Consider the following 26,580-nt stretch of genomic DNA (forward strand, 5'->3'; position numbering starts at 1 on the left):
GCCCACTCTCCTGCCCGCTGCGTGGGTCACCCACCTCGGGGTAGTAGTCGGCTGTGGGCACCAGGTGCTGGATCAGTGTTTCCAGGGAGGCTGAGGATGGAGCTCCATCCAGGAGGGGCTGTCCGGCCTGTTCGCCATCTGTGGGCTCGGTGGGGGGTGGGCTGAAGCTGCCTGGGGTGACCATGTCGGAGGCACTCAGCGTCTGTGGCATGCCTGCCTGCAATGGCAAGGGGCAGTGAGGACCTGAGTGGGGGCACACCTGAGTTGGGTGCACCTGAGTGGGGTGCACCTGAGTGGGAGCTGCTGGTCCCAGGGCTCCTGGCTGGGCAGGCTCCCCCCACAGCCACTTCGTGCCAGCTTGAGTCCAGTGGTCACTTCCTGGGAGTGCTGTCAGGGCCCCTTCCTCACAGCACAGCCTTCATTCTCCTTCTTCTCACAGCCTCTCAACTCTCCTGCAGGACCCACCTCTTCTCTACTTCTCTTGCCCCACTCAGGGACAGGCCTCTTCTAGATTCTGCCCCCACCCCCCTCCACGAAGGTCGTTTTTCACAAACCTGGATAATCAGCCTAATCCCCCTGCTTCTGGCCACAAAGATTGGTTCAGGGATTGGCCCCATCCAAATTAGGGGGGCTCAGCTGCAATCCCAGAACTTTTGTGGCACTTGGAGGCTTTCTTTCCCCTGGAGTCTTTGAGCTTGTGGAATGTGTTTCCGACACTACTGGGGCCATTGTGGCGGGAAAGTGAGCACAGCGTCGGGGACCTTGAATCCTGCTGTGCTGGAAGCTGCTCCGTGGACTTCTCCATCACATGTGCCTGTTTAAGGTGGGGTTCTCTCAGGTACAGTCAAAACTGCTGTCCTCCTTAGCCTGGCATTCCGGGCTCTTTGTGATTTGGACTAGCTGACCTGTCCATCCTCACCACCTATCACACCCCATTGCTCTTGGTGCCAGCCACGTACTCTCCTCCAAATGCCTTCTCCAACTCTGAACCACGGCACATGCCGCTCCCTCCTGCAGGAAGGCTCTCCCACCATCTTCACTCCCCTATCCCTCCAGGTGTGGCTGAAATGTCTCGTCCTCGGCGGAGCCTTCCCTGCTTCCCACCAAGGCTGCACCTGACCTCTGGTGGGCATCAGCAGATTCTGCTTGTCAGCCTTGTTGGGTGCCTGGGTGCTGCTGTCAGTACTTGGCACAGGGAAAGGCCAGCTGCAGCCGTTACAGTGTCTTCTCTACCCAAACCTCCAGGCAGAGGCCAGAGCACATCCTCTGTGACCCTGCTCTGAGTGACGGGCCTGGCAGCAGCAGGTGTCCATACACACGTGCAGGGAGCCCATGCTTATTCTCAGAAGCTATTCCACTTACCCCTCTAGGCCAGTCTTCCTTGAAAGCCCAGGAGCCCTCACAGTGACGTCTTGGCTAAACCTGTGACTGTTTAACCAGCCCCTACATTCTTGATTGTGGAGTCCTGCCAGATCACTGCAGGGTCTTCTGCGGACTCCGAGGCTGCCCTGCTCACGCTGTCCCTGCTGCCCCGATGGCAAACCCTGACCCTGGCCTGTTTCTCCTTTCCAGCACTCTGAGTGACCCTGCCCTGGGAGTAGAGACAGAGGGACGAGGGGGGTCAGAGCTGACACTGGGGATCAGAGGGAGCCCCTCAGAGGGCTGCCCCATGGCCATGTGGGTGTGGGAGGTGCTGGGACTGGGTTACAGCATGGGAAGGGCCCAGGCATTGGTGTGGACAGCAGCCCAGACAGTCCTGGCCATGGTGACAGGCATAGCTGATTTTCGCCTCCCTGACAATGCTGTTAAGTGTTCAATTTTCAGCCGAAGAAACTGTAAAATTTCACAAAATCACCTCCTGTCTGTCCCAGGGGGAGGCGGCTGAGCAGGCGGGCATGCAGGAAGCTGCACATGCTCAGCGGGAGGGGCTCGCTGCGGGATGGGCCAGCTGCAGGGTGCACGCTGCTCTGCCTCCTGCCTAGGACCTGGCAGCTCAGGCTGATTCCACCAGACAGAAAACCTGTGAGCCTGGGAGGTCCGCTGTCTCCTGCTGGACACCTGGCACCTATTCACCCTGCAGCGTTGGGCCTGCCCCAGATCCCAGCCCAATTTTCTTGACGAGCCAGTGGCAAGGGTGGAGGTGGCTCTGGAAGCCTCTGCAGGATGGTTTGCCATCGGGGCAGCAGGGGCCTTTCTGAAGGAGGCCGGGAGGCTGCCACTTTAAAGAGACAGCCAGGAGGCTCCCAGGGGACCTGGGGCCTGGCCTGGAACCAGGTCCTGGGCACACGGGAGGTGGGAGCAGTGTTCAGATCCAGCTCTGCTCTGGAGCGACTAGCTCACGCTGGAGCCAGGGGTGGTGGTGGTTGCTGAACTATTGTGACCCACAGGGATGCCCAGAGAGGGGCTGGGCTGCCAGTGGCCCTCCGACCTCCAATCACCCATCGTGTCACCAGCTGGGTCCAGATCTGGGTTGCAATGAATGGGCTATCCTTGTGCCGCAGCCTTCAGTTTCTTCCTGAAGTTGCAAAGGGTCATCCATTCATGCGTGTACGCATGGAGCGACTCCTGGCTCCATTCCAGGCAATGGGGACAAAGCCCAACCTCAGGGAGGTGGTAGGGGAGGCAGAGCTGTGCAGAGACTGCCCCACTGGAGGCGTGCTGTGAGGGAAAGGGGGTGACCACTCTCTGTGCTCACTGCGGTGGATGTCCTGGGAGACCCCCTAAGAGAAGGTGAGGTCAGAGCTGCTGCCACCAGGGGGCTCCCCCACCACTCCCACCCCTCCCTGCAGGCGTGCTGGTGCAGACAGGCCAGGTGCCACCTCTGGCCTCTGCATGAGGACAGCTGGGACGCAGAGGACACTGCTGCTCCTCTATCCGCCAGGGACAGCCAGTTCCTCCTCCCTCCAGCAGGAGCTCCAGCCTGCCTGGAATGGGCTGGGTGAGGGCGGCTGCACTGAGGGCTGAGGGCAGGAAGGAATCTGCAGAGAGACATGCCAGACAGACTGACCAGCATGTGCAGAGGCTCGGTGGAGCTGGGGGCAACGTGGTGTGATCATGGGAGTATATGCTTAGGTGTCAGGAGCCAGGCAGTGGCTCCTGGAAGGGTAGGGGGGAGTGACTGAGTGGGGGTCAGGGAGTGTGCAGAGTGATCAGAGCATCACGTTCCTTGTGTGCAAAAACAGCCATGTAACAAGGGTCCCTCGCTCCACCCATAAGTGACTGCTTTTATTCGTTTCTTGTCTTTCTGTAGCTTCTTTATGCAAAGACAAGGAAATGTAAATACATATCCCCTTTTCTGTCTGTATTACACAAAAAGGTAGCATACTGTCCACACTCCCCCACACTGGGCTTTCTTCTCTAACAATGCATTTTGAGGACCTTTCCGTGGCAGGGCAGGGCTGCCTCATTCATTTTTATAAAAATTGCCTCACAATATTCCATTGTTTGGATGTCCACAAATAATTTTTAAAAAGCAATGAGGAAGCAGCCCAAGCGTCCATCAGTGACGAATGGATGGAGAAAACGTGGCCTCTCCACACAGTGGGACAGGAGTCAGCCTTAGAGAGGAGGGAGGTTCTGAGCCTGCAGCAACACGGATGACCTTGAGGACATCACACTAAGTGAAATGAACCTGATACAGAAGCAGAAACACTGAGTGACTCCACTTGCAGAGGCACCTAGAGTCATCACATTCACAGAGGCAGACAGTGGGACGGCGAGTGCCAGGGGCTGGGGGTGGGACACGAGAACAGAGTCTCACGTGTGAAGAAGAAAAGATTTCTGGAGAGGGACGGAGGTGATGGTTCCACCACGATATGAAGGTACTTAATGTCACTGAATTGTATGCTTAAAAAGGGTTAAAATGATACATTTTATGTTATGTGTATTTATGTGTATTTTATCACTTTTTTTTTTTTTTTTGAGATAGAGTCTCGCTCTGTCGCCAGGCTGGAGTGTAGTGGCGCGGTCTCAGCTCACTGCAATCTCCACTTCTCGGGTTCAAGGGATTCTCGTGCCTCAGCTTCCCGAGTAGCTGGGATTACAGGTGCCCACCACCACACCCAGCTAATTTTTATATTTTTAGTAGAGACGGGGTTTCACCATGTTAGCCAGGATGGTCTCGATCTCCTGACCTTGTATCACACTTTTTAAAAAAGGCAGTGACGATGGGACAATTGTTTATTGTTACAATATCTCTCAGAAGTCTTGAAATCACTGTTAAGTCTCCCATCTGTGTTTTGTGCACATGGCCTGAATGATGCACGTGACAAAGGGGCTGGGAGTCTTGGGGGCTGCAGAGATGGGATCTCAGCATGAGGGGCTCAGCACGGATGGGGAACGTTCTGCCCGTCCCCTGCAGAGAGGCCTTTCCATTTCTCCCTCTATCTGCCTCATTGGGACGTGGGGCTCGGTGTGCGTGAACTAGATACATGCACGGTGTGGCTGCTTCTGTGGGGTTCTGCTTCCTACCCATGAAATGAATGAGACTTAGTTAAATGCCCAGGGCTGGCAGGCCTGCAAGGGCAGCCCCTTACACACCACTGCGGGGAGGGGTGGCATGCGTTGTCATGGTCCCTTTCATTGTACCAAGATTTGGCTCAATGCGCCAAGAGCCTTATGTTCTATGGCGTCCTTTCATCCTAATCAAAGCCTTGGAAATGTATCCTGAGAAAATAAAGGGGACAAGCTGTGGAAAGAAAGGCCCTTGCTTCAGCATTAAATCCCAGCAGCGAACACTCTCGAGCAGCGCAGATGGCAAACAAAGGGAGCACGGACGAGGAGGTGCACAGACCCACGGGCAGAGTGGCTGTGGCCGCTGCAGTGATGGTTCTGAACACACGGTCATAACCCAGAAAACGGTGTGGCACAAGGAGGGGAAAACAGCAGGAGAGAAAGGTGCGGATGGTGGAAATGACATTCATGCGGATGAAGACTGGGGCCCTGAGAAATGAGTTGCTGCTGCGCCCGCCCAGCACCCCAGCGTTTTAGAGTCCTTCGTCCAAGCTGAAGTCCACTCATCAGATGAAGGCTCTGGGAACACCTGAACTGATTCCAGGCCTGGAATGGTGAGGCTGGGGGCATGTGCCCCCGCTGTGGCAAGGGCACTGACGGGACACTGAGAGGAAATGCCTGGCTCTGGCACACAGCCCCAAGTGGCCGAGGCATGAGCTTCTGCCCGGTTTTCCTCTCCATGGCTCCTGTCCCGCTGCCCGGCCCCCAGCCCCTCAGGCATCTCTCCTCGTGTGTGTCTCCAGGCCCTGCACCTGGAGGTCCTGAGGCTCCTGCGGCAGTTCAAGAGACAGCAGGTGAGGATTGTGTGGGGTCAGCTCTGCAGAGAGACAGGCAGACATGGGACAGGACCCCACGTGCCACCCTGCAGGGGGGCACTCTGATGCCTGCCAGTGCCCAGCTGGGCATCCTTCCTTCTGGAGGCCTTGCTGGCAGGCTCAGGGCCCACCCTGCTCCAGGCCGCTGGCGCTGGCAAAGTTTCTGGGACAGCATGGCCCCAGGCCAACCCCTCTATGGGAGACGGGAAATGTGTGCAGGGACAGGGGCACGATGTGGTGCGTTTATAAGGAAGGCCAGCCCTGGAGATGGATGTGCATTCCCCTGCTATTCCAGTGGGTGCTGGAAAGAGGTAACAGTCACCTGCCCCCAGCCAGGTGAAAACCTGCCCAAGGGCCCTGCTGTTCCTCCTCAGTGTAGGGCTGGCAGAAGATGGGCCGGCTGTGCCAGTGAAAACCCACAAGCTCTGCTGTGCTCTGGGAGCTGACGTGCTCAGCTTCCCGGTGTAAAAGCCACCCAGGACATCCAGGACTCCTGACTTGTTTCATATTATGATTGTAAGGGTGGCAATTAATTCTATTTTTTAAAAAAGCCACACAGTGAGTTAAAGCACAGTTAGACATGACATCTGTAGTACCGAGGTGGTCAGTTTACAAACCCTGTTCCTGCTGGGGTCCCCACATCCCTCAGCATGGGTGGCTGGCATTAAACCCCATCTGCAAAATGGGGCCGGGCGCAGTGGCTCACGCCTGTAATCCCAGCACTTTGGGAGGCCGAGGTGGGCGGATCACGAGGTCAGGAGATCGAGACCATCCTGGCTAACACGGTGAAACCCCGTCTCTACTAAAAATACAAAAAATTAGCCAGGCGTGGTGGCAGGCGCCTGTAGTCCCAGCTACTCGGGAGGCTGAGGCAGGAGAACGGCGTGAACCCGGGAGGCGGAGCTTGCCGTGAGCCGAGATCGCGCCACCGCACTCCAGCCTGGACGACAGAGAGAGACCCCTTCTCAAAAAAAAAAAAAAAAAAAAAAAAAAAAAATCTGCAAAATGGAAATCCATTGAACTTGCAGAAGAAAAGCAGGTGGCTGGTCAGAGCGCGTCTTGGGGGCTGGAGAGATGTTCTCCCCGGGCCAGGTGTGGCAGAAGGGACAGAGGTAAAGAAGGTTCCTGAAGACCCCTGCGAGCTCTGAGAAGAGGGAGCAGCCCCCTCTTCAGGTTGTGGAGACTGGCACACGAAGTACCTCGCACAGTGCCTGCTGTGGAGAAAGGAGCCCCAAGGCCAGCACTCCCCACAGGGAGCTCGCCACCTGCTAGGGCCGGACCACAACACAGGCAGCAACTGCTGCTAAGCAAGGCTCTGTGCCAAAAAGACTTGCCACCTGCACTGCCATGTTCCCCATGGCTTCTGTGCTGGCTGCAGCTGGGGCAACCCTCTACCTGCCCATCCAGCCCTGCAGCTGAAACCATGTCCCAACTGCTGCTGGCAATGATCTCACTGCTTTAGCCTCAAAGGCTGTGGTGGGCCCACAGCCCCAGATCAGAGCCCTTTCTGCCCTTGCTTTAATATGGTGCGGAATTTTACACATTTACACATTCTCAAGAGTTTGAGACCAGCCTGGGCAACACGGCGAGACCCTCATCTCTAGAAAAAGTTTTTAAAAATTAGGTTGACGTAATGTCACATGCCTGTAGTCCGAGCTACTTGGGAGGCTGAGATGGGAGGATGGCTTGAGCCCAGGAATTCAAGGCTGCAGTGAGCTATGACTGCACCACTGCACTCCAGCCTGGGTAACAGAGCAAGACCCTGTCTCTACCAAAAAAAAAAAAAATTAAATTTACCATGTAAAGTGGCATTAAGTACATTCACACTGTTGCACAAGCACCGCCACCATCCATCCACAGAAGTTTTTCATCATCAATTGAAACCCTGTACCCATTAAACACTAACTCCCCAATCTCTCCTCCTCTCCTCCCCCATCCCCTGGTAACCACAGTTCTACATTCTATGTATTTTTACTATTCTGGGTACCTTATATAAGTGGAATTATAAAACATTTGTCCTTCAGTGACTGGTGTATTTCATTCATCTTTGTCAAGGTGCACTACTGGTGTAGCATGCGTCAGAATTTCCTTCCTTTTTAAGGCTGAATACTGTTCCATTGCATGCACATACCACATTTTGTTCATCTATTCATCTGTCAGTGGGCAGTGGGGGTTGTTTCCCCCTTTACCATACTGTTTTCCACAGCAGCTGCACCATTTTATTTATTTATTTATTTTTATTTTTATTTTTGTTTTGACAGGACCTCACTCTGTCGCCCAGGCTGGAGTGCAGCGGCGCAATCTCAGCTCACTGCAACCTCTGCCTCCCGGGTTCAAACGATTCTCCTGCCTCAGCCTCTCGAGAAGCTGGGATTACAGGCATGTGCCACCACCATGTCCGGCTAATTTTTGTTTTAGTAGAGATGGGGTTTCACCATGTGGGCCAGGCTGGTCTTAAACTCCTGACCTCAGGTGATCTGCCTGCCTCAGCCTCCCAAAGTGCTGGAATTACAGGCATGAGCCACCGTGCCTGGCCCGCTGCACCATTTAAAATTACCACCAGCAATGTAAAGGGTTCCAGTTTCTCCACATCCTTGACAACGCTTGTTGTTTTCTGCTTTTTTGATAAAGGCCATCCCAATGGGTGGGAAGTGGTACCTCACTGTGGTCTGGATTTGCATTTCCCTAAATACCAGTGATCTTGAGCATCTTTTCATTTGCCATTTGTATATATTCTTTAGAAAAATGCCTGTTCAAGACTTTTCCCCACTTTTTTCAAGCAAAGAAAATTTAATTCATAGAATTGGTTCCATGACAGATGTAATTACCCCACCCCTGAGATTTAAGGAACAAAAGAGAAGCTGTGGCATTTCAAGACCCAGATCAGAGGAGAAGCCCCACAGAACTGGAGCTCACGCTTCAAGCGTGGCTGCTGCTGGGACCTCTGCAGGGGCATGAGGCAGCTAGCCCCAAGAGTCCTCTTCTACCCAGTTTTGAACTGAGTTGTTTGGGATTTGTTTGTTTCTGAGCTTTAGGAGTTTGTTCGATATTCTGGACATCAATCCCTCATTAGCTATGTGATTTGCAAATATCTTCTCCTATTCGGTAGGTTATCTTTTTACTTTGTTGACAGTGTCCTTTGAGGCACAAATGTTTTCCATTTTGATGAAGTCCAATTTGTCTATTTTTGTCTTTTGTTGCCTGTGTCTTTGGTGTCATATCCAAAAAGTCACTGCCCAATCCAATATCATGAAGCTTTCCCCCAGTGTTTTTTTGAGATGGAGTCTGGCTCTGTCACCCAGGCTGGAGTGCAGTGGCACAATCTCGACTCACTGCAACCTCTGCCTCCCAGGTTCAAGTGATTCTCCTGTCTCAGCCTCCTGAATAGCTGGGACTACAGGTGCATGCCACCACACCTGGCTCATTTTGTATTTTGTATTTTTGTATTTTTAACATGGTTTCACCATGTTGCCCAGGCTGGTTTCCAACTCCTGAACTCAAGTGATCCGTTCAAAGTGTTGGGATTACAGGCATGAGCCACTGCGCTTGGCCAGCTATGTGTTTTTCATATGTGACTTTTATTATGTTGAGGTAGTTTCCTTCTATTCCAGTTTTTGGAGTATTTTTTTTTATCATGAAAGGGCATTGAATTTTGTTTAATGCTTTTTCTTCATCAGTTGAAATGATCATGTGTTTTTTCCTTCATCATGTTAATCTATTGTATTACATTGATTGATTTTAGTATGTTGAACCATCTTTGCATTCCAGGAATAAAACTCTCTTGGTTGTGGTGTATAATTTTCTTTAATATGCTGCCGAACTTGGTTTGCTAATATTTTGTTGAGGATTTTTGCATCATAAGGGATATTGGTCTGTAGTTTACTTTTCTTGTAGTGCTTCTGTCTGGCTTTGGTATCAAGGTAATGCTGACCTCATAAAATGAGTTAGGAAGTGTTTCTGCCTCTTTAATTTTTAGAAAAAGTTTGAGAAGGATTGGTGATGGTTGTTTTTTAAATGTTTGGTAGAATTCACCAGTGAAACCACCAGGTCCAGGACTTTTTTGTTGTTGGAAGGCTTTTAATTACTAATTAAACTGCATTATTATAGATCTATTTAGGGTTTCTAAGTTTTTTTCGTGATTTCAGTTTCTAGGAATTTCATCTAGAAATTCCAATTTGTTCAAATTTCCAATTTGTTGGCATATAATTTTTTATAGTACTCTTATAATCCCTTTAATTTCTGTAGAATTGGTAATAGTGTCCCTACTCTCATTTCTGATTTTAATAACTTGAGTCATCTCTTTTTTTTCAGTCAGTCTAGCTAAAGGTTTGTCAATTTTGTTAATCTTTTTGAAGAACCAACTTTAGGCTTTTTAAATTTTTCTTTTGTTTTTCTATTCTCTATTTTATTTATCTCTGCTCTAATCTTTATAATTTCCCTCCTTCTGCTAGCTTTGGGTTTAGTTTGTTCCTCTTTTTCTAGCTCTTTACATTCTACAATTAGGTTGTTATTTTGAGATCTTTCTTCTTTTTTAATATGTTTACTGCTATAAATTTTCCATTAAGGACTATTTTTGCTGTGTCTCATGTTTTAGTATGTTGTGTTTTCGTTTTCATTCATCTCTAAGTATTTTCGAAGTTCCCTTGGGACTTGATCTTCAGTGCACAGGTTGTGTAAGAATGTGTTGTTTACTTTCCACAAATTTGTGAATTTTCCAGTTTTCCTTCTATTATTGATTTCTAATTTCATCCTGTCATAGTTGGAGAGGATACTTTGTATGATATCTCTCTTTTAAAATTTATTGAGACTTAATCTGTGTCCTAACATATGGTTTATCCTGGAGAATATCCCATGTGCACTTTAGAAGATTGTGTATGTTGTTGTTGAGTAGAGTTCTGTGTATGTCTGTTAGACCTAGTTGGTTTATTGTGAAGTTTAAGTCCTTTATTTCCTTACTTATCTTCTGTCTGGTCATTCTATCCACTATTGAGAGTAAGGCAGCAGCTGCTGAAATAGCTCAGTTGGGAAAGCATTAGACTGGAGAGTGAGGTATTGCAGTCTCTGACTGTTATTATAGAGCTGTCCATTTCTCCTTTCAATTCTGCCCATTTTTGCTTCATATATTTTAATGACCTGTTTTTGGGTCATAAATGTTTATAATTGTTAAATCTTCTGCTATATTAAATTTTCATTGATATGTGATACCCTTCCTTGTCTCTGGTAATCCTTTAAAATTTAAAGTATTTTTTGTTATTAGTATGGCTGCTCCCACTCTCTTTTGGTTGCTGATTACGTGGAGTATCTTTTTCAGTCCCTTCATGTTTAACCTATTTATGACTTTGGATCTAAAATGAATCTCTTGTGGACAATATATAGTTGGATCTTTTTTAAAAAATCCATTCTGCCAATCTTTGTCTTTTGACTAGAGAGTGTAATCTATTTCCTTTTTAAATAATAACTGTTAAGACAGGACTTACTCCTGCCATTTTGCTGTTGTTGTTTTTTTTTTGCCTTGTATCTTTTTGTTCCTTATTTCCTGCAGTACTGTGTTCTTTTTTTGTAGTGAAACATTAATTCCTTTCTTGTTTCCTTTTGTGTATATCCTATAGCTACTTTCTTCGTGGCTACCACGGGGATTACATTTAACATCCTAAAGTTATAACACTCTAATTTGAATTTAGACCAGTTTAACTTCAATAGCATTCAAAAACTCTGCTCCTATACAGTTCTGTCCCCACCCTGTTAGTTATTGATGTCACAAAATTACATTTTTATTATGTTCAAAAGCACAGACTAATACTTATTTTCTTAATGTATTAGTCTCTTAAATCATGTAAAAAAAAAGGTAGAGCTACAAATCAGTTATCATAATACCAGCTTTTATAATTGCCCATGGATAAATCTTTACCAGATATTTTTGTTAATACAGCTTTGAATTACTCTTTGGTGTCCTTCATTTCAATCTGAAGCACTTCATTTCGCATTTCTTCTAGGTAGGCCTTGTGGTAGTGACTTTCTTCAATTCTTGTTTATCTAGGAATGTCTTAACTTTCTACTCATTTTTGAAGGACAGTTTTGCCATACATAGGATTCTTGGTTGACAGGCTTTCAGCATTTTGAATATATCAACCAACTGCCTTCTGGCCTCTAAGGTTTCTTCTTTTATTTTCTTCTTTTTCTTTTTTTGAGACAGAGTCTCGCTCTGTCACCAGGCTGGAGTGCAATGGCACAATCTCGGCTCACTGCAACCTCTGCCTCCTTGGTTCAAGTGATTTTCCTGCCTCAGCCTCCCAAGTAGTTGGGACTACAGGTACACGCTACCATGCCCAGCTAATTTTTGTATTTTTAGTAGAGATGGAGTTTCACCATGTTGGCCAGGATGGTCTCGATCTCCTGACCTCATGATTTGCCCACCTCAGCCTCTCCAAGTGCTGGGATTACAGGTGTGAGCCACTGTGCCCGCCAAGGCCTCTAAGGTTTCTGATGGGAAATTTCTTGATAATCTGATTGAGGATCACTTTTTTTTTTTTTTTTCTTTTTGGAGACAGAGTCTAGTTCTATCACCAGGCTGGAGTGCAGTGGCATGATCTCAGCTCACTGCAAGTGTTCTCCTGCCTTGGCCTTCCAAGTAGTGGGCGACATGATGTGCCCCATGCCAGTAATTTTTGTTTTTTAGTAGAAAGGGATGGTCTCCATCTCTTGACCTCTTGATCCACCTGCCTCGGCCTCCCAAAGTGCTGGGATTACAGGCGTGAGCCACTGTGCCCAGCCGAGGACCCCTTTAATGTGATGACTCACTTCTTTCTTGCTGCTCTCAATATTCTCTATTTGTTGTTGTATTTTCCAGTTTGATTATAATATGTCTCATTGTGGGTCTCTTTGAGTTTATCCTACTTGGTTCACTGAGTTTCCTGGATGTTTATATTCATGTTTTTCATCAAATTTGGGAAGTTTTCAGCCATGAATTATTCAGATAATCTCTCTATACCTTTCTCTCCCTTCTCTTTCTGGGACTCTCACAAAGTGTATGTTGGTCTGCTTTATGGTACTGCGTAGGTCCTGTAGCTTCTGTTCACTTTTTCAATCTTTCTTATTTTCCTCTTCCTCAGACTCAATAATTTCAATTGCCGTATCTTCAAGTTTGCTGATTCTTTCTTTGACCTGCTCAAATCTGCTTTTGAATACCTCTAGTGAATTTTTCATTTCAGTTATTATACTTTATAGCTCCAAAATTTATTTTTGGTTCCTTTGTATGTTTTTCTATCTCTTTATTGATAATTCCATTTTGTTCATCCATCTTTTTCTTGACTGCTACTTCTTCTTTGCACATCTTTAGGACAGTTGTTTCAAAGCCTTTGTCTAATAAGTCTGTCATGTAGTCTTCCTCAGGGACAGTTTGTTGATTTACTTATTTTTCCTTCAAATGAACCATGTTTTCCTGTTTCTTTATACGCTTTGTGGTATTTATTTTGCAGAAAACTAGACGTTTGACTCTTACAATGTGGCAACTCTTGAAATCAGATTCTCCTCCTTCCCCAGGGTTTGCTGTTTTGGTTTTTAAAAAAAAAAAAAATGTTGGCCAGGTGCTGTGGCTTACGCCTGTAATCCCAGCACTTTGGGAGGCTGAGGTAGGCAGATCACCTGAGGTCAGGAGTTCGAGACCAGCCTCAACATGGAGAAACCCTGTCTCTACTAAAAATACAAAAAAATTAGCCAGGCATGGTGGCGGCGCCTGTAATCTCAGCTACTCAGGAGGCTGAGGCAGGAGAATTGCTTGAACCCGGGAGGCGGAAGTTGCAGTGGGCCGAGATTGCGCCACTGCACTCCAGCCTGGGCAACAAGAGCAGAACCCCATCTCAAAAAAAAAAAAAAAAGTTATAGGTTGCCTCTGTGCTGGGATCAGCATAAGGTATAAATGGTAAGTCTTCTTGGGTCTTTTCTGAGGCTGTACCTTTCCCAGGGAAATTGCAGTACCTTTATAAACTTCCCCACATATGTCATTGCTTTTGAATGTTCTCGTCCTTAAATGCCTGGCTCCCAAATGGGGAAAATGGAAACAATTAAAGGGGAGGTAGTGGGAAATTTAAAGGTTCTGGCTCTTTAAATGCCATGGAAGCCTTTTCATCAAGTGGGGATTATAGCAGTGGGGGCCCACCTCTGTGTCTGCACGTCGATGATCAGAGGCAGCAGAACACAGATCCTTGACATTGATATTTGGAGTGCAAGGTCTTTATGGCAAACCCTGGCTCCCACAGGCTGTATGTAAGCTGTTCCACAAACACATGCACAGCCTGCCATGGGATTTGGGGGTGGGGGATAGGTAGCTGCTACCATGTTAAGAGCTGGAATTGACCAGAATTCACCATGATTTACTATCCAAGCCCTCCTCTGGAGCTGCGAGCTTTCAAATAGACTCCAGAATTTCAAAATAGTTAGACAGATTCTGCCAGTTCGTTTGTCATCTACATGGAGAGACGGAATCCTGATGGCTGCTCCTCCACCATCTTCCCTGATTTCTCTTCATTACATCTTTAACTGGCTATTGCTGTTGTGTTTTGTATATGGCTTTGTATAGCATCTTATTCGTTCTAATAGCCTTGGAGTTTGCAGAAGTCAATCATGTCTACAATTAATGGTAATTTCATTTTTTCCCTTCTGGTGGTTAAACTTTTCTCCCTTTTCTTGTCATAATGCATTGGACAGAACTCGCTAGCAGAAACAATACTGGTAAGAATAAGTATCTTATATTGCTCTATCTCTCCATCAGGGTGAGGTGTGCTCTGGAAACAGAGCTGAAAGCCCCTCTAGGATGATGTTGCCAGTCCCCCTACTCCAAACCCAAACGTTGGTTTGTTGGGAGGGGCTGGGGCCACGTGGCCCCTGGTCAGCATGCGTCCCGGAAGCCCCAGGACGTTTATGACTTATTCCTTCTCCTGCCACGAGAAAGAACTGACCAGCCCCAGGCCTTCTCAGAGTCCATGATTCTGTTCAGTTTTACTTCTCTCTGTGAAGGGTCCCCAGAAGCTCTGAGAAGAGGCCTGAATTCTAAGTTTTCTTACAGGGCCCAGGACAGGTCTGCCCCCGGGCAGGTGTCTGGAGCCTCAGCTGGCCCCGGGCGCTGCTGCAAGGGCCAAATGGGCCTCTTTGTTTGGGACTATCTCTGCTGGCTTCTTCAGCAACAGGGACAGTCCCTGTCCGCTTAAGGGATAGGGAGCTGAACTCAGCACGGTTTCCAAGGCTCCTGGGTGAAGCACCTGCTCCACCTCACCCGGACAGGTTCTGAACTCCAGGGACTTAGGTTAAAGAAGACATAGACTCAATCATTCTTCAGTGTCTTTTGTTCTCACATGTCTGTGTCACTTAATCCTTAAAATGACCATAGGGAAATGACTACCCACTTTACAGATGAATAAACCCAGACCCTCAAGGGTAAAGTGGGGTGGACAAGGTTACCAGCTGCTGACTGGTGGACTGGGCTGGACTCTGGACTCTTTTTTTTTTTTTTTTTGAGATGGAGTCTCGCTCTGTCGCCCAGGCTGGAGTGCAGTGGCGCAATCTCAGCTCACTGCAAGCTCCGCCTCCCGGGTTCACACCATTCTCCTGCCTCAGCCTCCCGAGTAGCTGGGACTACAGGCGCCCGCCACCATGCCTGCCTATTTTTGTATTTTTAGTAGAGACAGGGTTTCACTGTGTTAGCCAGGATGGTCTCGATTTCCTGACCTCATGATCTGCCTGCCTCAGCCTCCCAAAATGCTGGGATCACAGGCGTGAGCCACCGCGCCCACCCTGGACTCTTGACTCCAGGCCAAGCTCCTGGCCCTGGACCTTTGAGGCGGAATTGATACAGCCTGAGTGGAAGACAGACTTGGCCCGAAGGTTCAGCAGGAAAGCCGGGTGCTGGCGCTGGGAGCTGAGGGACAACCTGAGTACTAGAAGCCACAGTGTGGCTCCTGGAAGCCTCCAGGAGGCAGGGAGCTTCTGGGCAGCCCTGATGGACTGAGCTGAAGGAGAGGCCTCAGACCACAGCCCAGCCCTTCCCCACCTTGCACAGAAACCTCAAGGGAGGAAGGCCCCTGACCCTGAGTATGGGTCTGGACTATGCCAGCTCCTGTCTGGCCGCCCCGAGCAGCGGTAGCATCATGTCTAGGCTCTGAAAGCCTCTGTGTCCTCCTTTTCTCTCCCTGGAAGAGCCTGGAGCTTGGACACACATTTCATTTCCATCTGGGTCCCATGAAGGACTCCTGCCTGCTCCCTGATGTCTGAAGGGATGCTGTGGGGGAACTGCGGCCTCCCTAGGCCGAGCCCAGATCTGCTTGCGGAGGCTGAGAATGCACCTGGCCTTGCCTTCAGGAGGGCAACGCGCTTGGCTGTGAGGGGAGGATTGGCCTGAGTTATTTTGGGCTCCATATGGCCTTCAGCTCCTGCTGACAGATCCCACTGTTTCCCTCAGGAAGCTCTTGTTTCTGATTGCTCAGGGCCTGGCTTGCAGGCAATCTGCTGGATGCAAGGCGACAGCACCAAGACCCACGGCAGATTGGCCACTAAATATAGAGCTCTCCCAAGAGGGCAAGTCAGCCTCTCTCCTGCTCTGTCTTCTATCCTGTCCCTTACTCTTGGCCCACGTTCTCAGTTACGTCCTGAGCACAGACTTCTAGAAGGAGAGGCACAGCCCAGTCACTCCCCAAACCACAGTGAAGGGGTTTGTTTCACCTCCCAACCTGCATGCTGCCTTCCCTTCAGGAACTTCTCCCCGTTGGCTGGAGCCTGAGTCGGGGTGGGAAGCTGAGTCCCTGCCAAGTGGCCCTGTCCCTGCTCTCACCGTTGAGCAAGTGACCAGGTTATCCAACTAGAGCAAAGCCTGGGCTTTGCTTCGAGACAGTTACTATTATTATTATTACAACATGAACATCTGTTCCCAGGACCCAGGCTAATAAAAAGAGTGTTACCAGTACCTTAAAATCCCTAATGCACCTTCCTCAACCAGTCCACTCCTCATCCCCCTAACCTCTAGACAAGACCATCCTGACTTCTGTGCTAATTGTTCCCTTGCTTTTCTTTGTAGTTCCACCTGTGTATTTATCCCCAAATACCCTGCCTAGTTAGACAGCGGAGGGCAGGCGCACGCTGACAGTGCAAGGAGAGGACGGCACTGCCCCTGCTGGATGGAGGCTCCAGGAAGTGAGCGGATCAGTCTCCAGGCTGTGGTCTGATTCCCGCTTCTCTGGGAGCTGACAAGGCCCCTCCGGGGGAAGTCGTGAGCAGGGTTGAAAGGGAGTCTTGGGAATACTGGGCTCAGCACAGTTGGTGCCTGGCAGGGCCGAGGTGGGGACCAAGCGCTGGACCTCCGTGATAAAGAACTGTTATCGAAAATATATAAAGGGCCAGGCATGGTGGCTCACACCTGTAATCCCAGCACTTTGGGAAGCTGAGCATGCAGACTCTTGAGTCCAGCAGTTTGAGACCAGCCTGGGCATCATGGTGAGATCCCGGCTCCACTGAAAATTAGTAAAAAATTAGCTGGGCGTGGTGGTGTGCACCTGTAGTCCCAGCTACTTGGGAGGCTGAGGTGGGAGGATCACCTGAACCCAGGAAGTTGAGGCTGCAGTAAGCCGAGATCGTACCACTGCACTCCAGCCTGGGCAACCAGAGTGAGACCCTGTCTCAAAAAAAAGTAAATAAAACAAAATAAAACATACGAAGAAATCTTACAACTTAATAATAAGAAAACAAACAACCTGATTAGTAAGTGAGACAAAGACCTTAACAGACACCTGACCAAAGAAGATATAAGATGGAAAATAAGCATTTACAAAGGGGCTTCACATCACACGTCATCAGGGAAATGCAAATTAGAACAAGATACCACTACACACCTACCAGAATGGCCAAAATCCAGATCACTGTCACCATCAAATGCTGGCGAGGAAGGGGAGCAGCAGGAATTCTCATCATTGCTGGTGAGAGGGCAGTACGGTACAGGCGCTTTGCAATGCAGCTTGGCAGTTTCTTACAAAACTAAACATACTCTTACCATATAATCTAGCAATCTCATTTCTTGGTATTTACCCAAAAGAGTTGAAAATTTATGTCCACATAAAAACCTACACACAGATGTTTCTAGCAGCATTATCATAATTGCCCAAACTTGGAAGCAACCAAGATGTCCTTCTATAGGTGAGTGGGTAAATAAACTGTGGTACATCCATCCAAGTGCTAAAAAGAAATGAAGTATCAGGGCTGGGCGTGGTGGTCCATGCCTGTAATCCCAGCACTTTGGGTGGCCAAGGTGGGCAGGTCCCCTGACGTTGGGAGTCCGAGACCAGCTTGACCAACATGAAGAAGCCCCGTCTCTACTAAATAAAAATACAAAATTAGCCGGGCTTGGTGGCGCATGCTTGTAATCCCACCTACTTGGGAGGCTGAGGCAGGAGAATTGCTTGAACTCAGGAGGCGGAGGTTGCAGTGAGCCGAAATTGTGCCATTGCACTCCAGTCTCAGCAACAAGAGCAAAATTCCATCTCAAAAAAAAAAAAAAAAAAAAAGGAAATGAAGTATCAAGCCATGAAAAAGACATGGAGGAAATGTAATTGCATATTACTAAGCAAAAGAAGCCAAACTGAAAAGACCGTATCATTCCAACTAGATCACATTCTGGAACATGAACATTTATGGAGACAGTAGAAAGACCAACGGTTTCCAGGGTTAGTGGGGAGGGAGGAATAAATAGGTGGAACACAGAGGATTTCTAGGGCAGTGAAACTATTCTGCGTGATACTATAAGGGTGGACATGTGACATTATTCATTTGTCAAAACCCATAGAATGTACAACACCAAGCATGACCACCTAAGGTGAACTCTGCACTCTGGGTAATAATGATGTAGCAATAATGTAGGTTTATCAGCTGTAACAAATGTACCATTCTGGTGGTTGATGTTGATAACGGGGGAGCCTCTGTATGTGTGGGGGCAAGGGGATCTGGGAGATCTCTACCTTCTGCTCAATTTTGCTGTGAATTTAAAACTGCTCTAAAAAATAAAGTCTATTTTTTAAAAAGGTGGCTTGAAGGGAGTGGGGGTCTTGGTGATGATCGTCTACTTCCTAGCTCACGCTGCTGCAGTGGGGCTCAGTTGCCTGCTGGATGTGGTGCAAAGCTGTTACACTGAGATCACCTTTCACCATCCTCCAAGAGATTCCTTCTCCTTTGTGTGTTGGGCTCCTGTCTCCTGTATTTGAAGTCTTCTTTCTTGGGTTGGTCTTTCATTTTAATGGAGCACACCCTCTAGTAGCTTTCTGAGAAGAGGTGCTTAGGAAGTAAATGTTTAAGATCTCACATGCCTGTAAACGTTCTCATTTTACCATCGCACTTGCTAGTATAGTTTATAGTTCAGCAGGGCATAGAATTCTAGATCCGTGCTCATTTGTCTTCACACTTTCGAAGGCATTGTTTTCTGGCTTCTCTCTGAACTTTGCAGAATTTTCTTTGTTCCAGTAGGGTGACCCATCATGCTGGTTTGCCTGGGACTGTCCTAGTTTTAGTACTAAAAATCCTGTATCCCAAGAAAAACCCCTCAGTCCCAGGTAAACAAAGCCAGTTAGTCAGCCTAGTCCCAAGTCTTTTGAAATCTCACAAGGATGCACCTTGACAATGGCCTTTCTATGTCCCTCGTGTGGAGCACTTTCCAGTCTCACGGGCTGGAAGCTCTTGCCCTTCAGTGCTGGAAAACTTTCTTAAATCATTTCACGGATGGTCTCCTCTCCTTCATTTTCTCTGTCTAGAATTCTTAGCACCCATTGTTGGACCCCCTGGACTTGTCCTCCAATTTAAAACGTATTTTCTCTCCTAGTTTCCATTACAAAATCTTCGAGCTCTACTTTGTGAAAGCATTTCAGTTTTATCTTCCAAATCTTCTTTTGTTTATTTCTGCTGATGTATTATTAATTTCTATGAGGTCTTTTTTTTTGTCCTTTGAATGCTACTTTTTGTTCTTTTTTCAGAGATGTAATTTCTTCTCTTACCTCTCTGAGAATATTAGTAACAAGTTTTTTTAAAAAAATTTAAAATTAATTAATTAATTATTATTATTATTTTTGAGATAGAATCTCACTCTGTTGCCCAGGCTAGAGTGCAATGGTGCGATCTCGGCTCACTGCAACCTTTGCCTCCCAGGTTCAAGCAATTCTCCTGCCTCAGCCTCCCAAGTAGCTGTGACTACAGGCGTGCACCACCACGCCTGGCTAATTTTTTGTATTTGAGTGGAGACAGGGTTTCACCATGTTGCCCAGGGTGGTCTCAAACTCCTGAGCTCAGGCAATCTACCTGTCTCAGCCTCCCAAAGTGCTAAGATTACAGGCGTGAGCCACCTTGCCCGGCCTTAACAAGTTTTATTTGAAGTTTTCTTCTTCCTGCATTGCCTTTGTTTCCTCCAATTTGCCTTTTTTCCTCGTTTGCCCTGGTCTCCGTCTGCCATGCCGGAAGCATTCACTCAGATGTCTGGGGCTCCTTGGCCACCACATAGAGACTGAGACTGATTGGATGCTTCAAGAGAGATGATGGGGCTTCGGAAAAGCTCGCGGTGGGGAGATCTAGGTAGGCCATTTGGGGGAACTCTGATCCTGAAGTTGGGAGCACCCCCTTAACTGATCCACAGGCTGGGGATTTGGCTTTCTGAGGTCTGCTCTATCATTGGTTACTTACCCACTTGCTTTCATTCTGTTTGTTTATTTTGACAAATGTCCCATCGGTGTACTTCAGTGAGGTTTCAGGAGGGACCAAGTGTTCAGCCAGCCCCCCTGATGCTCTCTTGCCAGCGGGACTGGAGGTTAAACAGATGAATGTGAGCTGCTGTGGCTGCCCGGCCAACAAGTGGGGGCAGGAAGCCAAGCTTTGAGCACACTGTTCGGATCCTGAATCTAGCTGCACTCGAAGCTAACCCTGCTTGTAGAATCTTGATACCAAAAATTTGCCCCAGAGGATACTCCTGCCTCCAGGGCTCATGGCTGCTCACCTATGGCCTTGTTTATCCCACGGAAGGTGCACCAGTGGGAAGGTCTCTCTGGATGCCACTTCTTTGCTAACGTGGAGGTGTTTCCTGCAAATCTCCTCTGTTCCTGTGACTCAGTAGAGCGCCCCTCCCAAGCCCCTGCTACAAGAAGCCATTTGGCTCTTTCTGGACCTGAGGAGTAGCCAGGGGTCCCTGAGGCCTCTAGGGTCCGAGTCAAGGCACCCACTCACCTTCCATGTGCAGTTGGCCTCTGGGGCCTCCAGACTGGACACCCTCTGCTCCAGGTGTCTGGGCATGTCGCCCTGTGAGCCTAGAGACCTTTCTCCAGGTTGTACACAAGGGGTGGGCTCCACGCTGCAGAGGGTGTCCCCTCTGTTGGTGACAGACACTGACCATCACTCCACCACTTGGGGTCATTCCACCTGGCTCCCCAAGGCAAAGGCCCCCGAGCGGCACACACCCATTTCTATCCTAATGCCCAGCATCATTCCTATCACACTGGCAGCTTTGCCTCTGGGAAGGAAAACTGGCTCCTAATTTCAGTAGGCCACACACAATATGCATGTCATCAGTATTAGGAAAACTTTTTTTTTTTTTTTTTTTGAGACGGAGTCTCGCTCTGTCGCCCAGGCTGGAGTGCAGTGGCACAATCTCGGCTCACTGCAAGCTCCGCCTCCCGGGTTCACGCCATTCTCCTGCCTCAGCCTCTCCGAGTAGCTGGGACTACAGGCGCCCGCCACCACGCCCGGCTAATTTTTTTTGTATTTTTAGTAGAGACGGGGTTTCACCGTGGTCTCGATCTCCTGACCTCGTGATCTGCCCGCCTCAGCCTCCCAAAGTGCTGGGATTACAAGCGTGAGCCACCGTTCCCGGCCAGGAAAACTTTTAAAGTTGAAAAATACAAAATTAACCTCTAGATAGGCGCCCAGTGGAGAAAAGAGCAAGCAGAAGAGTATTTACTCCACTAAGGGTCTCACATCAGCAGGAAGCCGCGCACAGCTTGAGAACGTCCCCGTAAAGCCAGGCAGACCCCTGGTATAAACTCCTAAGTGCGTCCTCCAAGTGCTCGAAGGCACTTTCCTCCGAAGGCTGATTTTTGCATGCATCTTTAGGGCATCTGGGTTTACAGTATAACACAATGCGGCAATATTAGGGGGTGTCAGCAAGACAGATGACAGAAAACCGAGGAAGTGGCGCATGACTGCATTTGGCACAGCCTTGGAAGTTGTGGGTGCAAAGAGAGGCAGGGAAGGGGCCCATCACTAAACATAAGGACCCATTTCCCCACTCCCACAGGCCAGCCTGTGCTCAGGGTCTGGGGCAGGAAGTGGTGGCAGAGAGCAGAGAAACATGGGACTCTTCTTCTGGACCTTGGAGATGGATATGCCTGGGATAAATGCAAAGTTCCTCCACAGCCCCCAGACTAGAAAAACATTTCCTAGACTTGGGGGAGAGGAAGAAGGTGCAGGGAGTCCCTGAGGACGTGGGCTGCAGTTGGCAGGAGAGGGACTCCCTCCGCCCTGCTTCCTGAGGTGGTTTCCTCCCTGGAAAGTGGAGGTGGCAAGAACTGGCCCCAGCCCCGCGCAGCCCTGCGGAAGCCCCAGTGACACGAGAAGCCACGGCAGCCAGGTGGGAACTGCCCAGAATGTGGCTCACCTGTGTGGACCTGATGGGGCCGGGGCCATCGCCGTGGCATCTTGAGGACCTGACGCGAGCTCTGTGGTCCTGGACGCCAGCCCAGGGAGGGCAGATGTCAACACTGACTGGCATCCGGGGCTGTGAGGGCAGCGCTGCAGGACGCCAGGCTGAGCTCAAGAGGGGAAGCAGGTGCAGCCTCACCTCCCCAGCCCCTCGGCTCCTGGAACACCGCTGTGGCTGCGCATTCACAGCGATCTCTGCCGGGAGCCCCCTCCCTCCTGCACGTGGCTGACGCCCCCACCCCTATTCAGCTCGCCGGACAGTCTCAGGCCAGGTCACACAGACCCACCCGCGGGAGGGGCGTCCCTCCACATTACATCGCTGGGGCTACTTTCCCACAGCCCCTGCCACCGACTGAGGTTCTCCTGTCTCTTCTCTGCCTCCCCACAAGTCCGGGAGCCTTGGGACAGGGTCTCTCATATCCATGGCAGTGCCCCCAGGGCCTGGGATGTGCTGGGCACATGGTGGGTATCCGAAAGCAAGTTTGAGACAAATTCATCAGTGAGTGGATGGGTGACCACAGATGAGGTTCTGTCTGATCACTGACCTGCAGGGTGGCCTCAAGTCCCCCACGGAGCTAGCAAGCCTGGGACAGGAAGGTCCTGGGTTGTCTAGCACTGGCCTGCAGAGGGGTGTGAGCGCTGTCAGAAGCCACCAGCTCTCTGGCTTCCTACTCACAGGCCCTGCCTCCCTCTCTGAAAATCAGGACAGTGTCTGCTTGTCTCTAGCCACTTTGCAATCCCCATCTTCCTGGGTCATGGATGTGGCATTGGCTCCTGAGTTCTCAAAGCAGCAGGGTAAAAATCCAGCTGGGCTGGGCAGTGGAGAAACTGAGTCCCAGAGGGAGGACATTTGCACCCAGTGCACTGGCACCCTAGGTCCCAGCTCTGATGTCACCCCTAGGACCCACGGCCTGGGCATGTAACTGGAGGGGTCACAGGCCAAGAGCCAGGTGGCCTTTCACAGGCAGCCATGCGGGGCAGACCCAGGTGGGAGCCTCAGATTCTCAAAGCTGAAAATGGAACTGCCCTCTCTGTATTACCCCAAGCAATTCAAAGCCAGACAGCCCTTCCACATTTGATCAACAAGCTCCCCTCACTGCATTAAGGAACTTTTTACAGGTGTGAATTGTCATAAATAGTTTTATGTTTATTATTACTCACATTTTGATGTTTTTAGCTATTCTAGTTCCTTTGCCTTTCTATATACATTTTAGAATTACTTTATATATTTCCACAAAAAAATCCTGCTGGGATTTTTATGGGAACTGCATTATATATGTAGATTAATTTTGGGAGAACTAATATGTTTACTATGTTGAGTCTTCCAATCCATGAATACAGTGTGTCTGTATGATTACTTGGGTCTCCTTTGATTTCTTTCATCAGAATTTCATTTCATAGTTTTCAGCACACAGATCCTGCATAGGGATTGCTAGATTCATACCTAAGTATCTTTGGGGGCCTGGGGGTAGCTATAGCAAACAGCATTGTATTTTAGATGTTGGCTACCAATTGTTCATAGCTAGTACAGAGAAATACAATTGATTGTTGACTTTGTATCCTGGCATCTTTAGAAACCTATGCATTAATCCTAGGTTTTCTTCCCCCTTTGGATTTTCTAGGTAGAAAATTATCATGTCTGTAAACAGACAGTTTTAGTTCTTGCTTTCCAATCTGTATGCCTCCTTTCCTCCCACTATCCCCTCAATTTTTTTTTTTTTTTTTTTTTGGCCTATTGCACTGGCTAGGACTTCCAGTAGGATACTGACAGGAGGGTAGAGAATGGACAATCAACTTGTTCCTGATCTTAGGGAGAAAATATTCAGTCTTTTACCATTAAATATGACATTTGTGGTAGGTTTTGTGAAAATGGCCTTTATCAGACTGGGGAAGTTCGCTTCTGTACCTAGTTTGTGGAGGAGTTTTATCACGAATAGATGTTAAATTTCCCTTGAAACTTCCTTTCTTACCTATTGTTCAATGCTTTTTCTGCATCAATTGCTGTGATGCTTCTCTTCTTTACACTGTTAGTGTGATAGATTATATTGATTAATTTATAAACAGTAAACCAGTCTTGCATCCCCAGGATAAACCCCACTTGGTCGTGGTATATCTCTCTATACCTATAATCTATAACCTATGTATACTGCTGAATTTTATTTGCTATATTTTGCTGAAGATTTTTGTTCATACAGGACATTGGTCTGTTTGTCTTTGTCTGGTTTTGATTTCAAAAAACCAAACCTCTTCTATTTTCTGAAAGCGACAGTATAGAATTGTGTTATTTCTCCATTAAATGATTGGTAGAATTTACCAGTAAACCATCTCTTCCTGGAGATTGCTTTTTCTAAGCTTCGAAATGATAATTTCAAGGTCTTTAATGGTTATAGGACTATTTCGGTTACCTATTTCACCTAAGGTGAGTTTTGAAAGTTAGTTGCTTTCAAGGAATTGGTCCCTTTCGTCTCAGTTGTCAAATTTATGTGTGTAGCGTTGTTATAGCCTTGCCTTATTACCCTTTTAATGTCTGCAGATCTCTCGCGATATCCCCACTTTCACTCTTGACCTTTGTGTTTTCTCTCTTTTGTTCTTTGTCGGTATCGCTAGAGGTTTGTCAATTGTATCGATCTTTCTAAAGAAACCGTCAGTATCGCTAGAGGTTTGTCAATTGTATCGCTCTTTCTAAAGAAACCGCTTTGGGTTTCATCGATGTTCTCTATCATTTTCTGCTGTCAACATCACTGATATTTCCACACTTATTTTTTATCATTTCCTTCTTTATGTTTGCTTTGGGTCTATTTTGCCCTTCTCTCTCTAGTTTCTTAATGTGAAATTTCAATGATTGATTTGAGATCTTCCTAAGGTAAGAATACTGCAAGTTTCTTCTCAAAAATACAAGATTTTCATTGACAAGAGATAATTGTATCTATTTATGGGGTACAATGTGATGTTTTGATATAAATTACTCATTTAAGCATTGTTTTAGGTATATCCAACAGATTTTAATACACTGTATTTTCATTCAGTTAAAAATGTTTTTGAATTTCCCTTGAGACATGCATTTTTACCTATGAATTATTTAGATACGTGCTTAATTTCTAAGTGTTTGTTCTAAAATTTCTCTGTTGCGGTTCTATCTTTGATTTCTAATCTAATTTCATTTTGGTCAGAGAACATATTTTATATGAATTCAATCTTTCCTAGTTGCTAAGGTGTGTTTCATGTTCCAAGATACGGTTTTGGTGAATATTCCATTCGCACTTGAAAAGAATTCTGCTGTGGTTGGGTAAAGTTTCTACAAATGTCAATTAACTCCAGTTGGCTAATGACATTGTTCAGTTCTTCTATATCCTTGCTGATTTCTGTCTCCTACTAACAGAGGAGTGTTGAAGTCTCTATATTTGCGGATTTGTCTGTTTTGCCTTTCAGTTCTGTCCATTTTGCTTCATGTATTCTGAAGCTCTGTTGTTAGGTGCACATACATTTAGGATTGTTGTGTTCTCTTTGTAAATGGCCCTTTTATCATTATGTAATGTCTTTATCTGTGGTAATTCTCTTTGCTTTAAACTGTGCTTTGTCTGTTATTAATACAGCCACTCTGGGTTTCTTTTGATTACTATTTTCCTAGTATATCCTTTTCCCATTCTCTCTCTTTGAACCCATCTATTCCATTATATTTGAAATGAGTTTCTTTTTGGTAGCATAAAATTGGATCATTTAAAAAAATCCACTCTGGCAATTTCTGTCCTTTCATGGGTAGTCTTAAGACTTTACAAATACTGTATTTATTGATATGTTTGAATGAAGGCTGTTTTGTTAAATAAACTTTTTAGAGTAGGTTTAGGTTCATAGCAATGATTTTCTTTTTTCTTTTTAAATTTTTGTTTTAAATTCTAGGCTGGGGGTGGTGGCTCACTCCTGTAATCCCAGCACTTTGGGAGGCTGAGGCAGGTGGATCACCTGAGGTCAGGAGTTTGAGACTGGCCTGGCCAACATGGTGAAACCCCATCCCTACTACAAATACAAAAAATTAGCCAGGCGTTGTGGCGTGGGCCTGTATTCTCAGCTACTCAGGAGTCTGAGGCAGGAGAATCACTTGAACCCAGTAAGTGGAGGTTGCAGTGAGCCAAGATTATGCCACTGCACTCCAGCCTAGGCAACAGAGCAAGACTCTATCTCAAAAAAAAAAAAAAATTCTTGTTCCCCTTTATGCCTTCTTTTGAGTATATTTCATTTAATTTTTCCTTTTTTTTTTTTTTTTTTGAGATGGAGTCTGGCTCTGTCACCCAGGCTGAAGTGCAGTGGCATGATCTCGGCTCACTGCAAGCTCTGCCTCCCAGGTTCACGCCATTCTCCTGCCTCAGCCTCCTGAGTAGCTGGGACTACAGGTGCCCACCACCACACCCGGCTCATTTTTTGTATTTTTAGTAGAGACAGGGTTTCACCATGTTAGCCAGGATGGTCTTGATCTCCTGACCTCGTGATGCGCCCACCTTGGCCTCCCAAAGTGCTGGGATTACAGGCGTGAGCCACCGTGCCCAGCATAATT

General features: G+C 47.7%; 1 protein-coding gene across 4 annotated transcripts in view; it reads right to left on the reverse strand.

Moving 5' to 3' along the window:
- Positions 1-26,580, reverse strand: part of RASGEF1C (RasGEF domain family member 1C) — a 108,767-nt gene that overhangs the window by 41,743 nt on the left and 40,444 nt on the right. For all 4 annotated transcript variants that reach the window (XM_032158901.2, XM_032158900.2, XM_058440231.1 and 1 more), the window contains exon 2: positions 35-217. In XM_032158901.2, coding sequence (XP_032014792.1) covers positions 35-211 — 177 coding nt within the window. In that variant the 5' untranslated portion in view covers positions 212-217. The remainder of the gene's footprint in view (positions 1-34; positions 218-26,580) is intronic.

The sequence above is a fragment of the Hylobates moloch genome, unplaced genomic scaffold, assembly GCF_009828535.3.
Source record: "Hylobates moloch isolate HMO894 unplaced genomic scaffold, HMol_V3 SCAFFOLD_6, whole genome shotgun sequence".
In the NCBI taxonomy this organism is placed as follows: Eukaryota; Metazoa; Chordata; class Mammalia; order Primates; family Hylobatidae; genus Hylobates; species Hylobates moloch.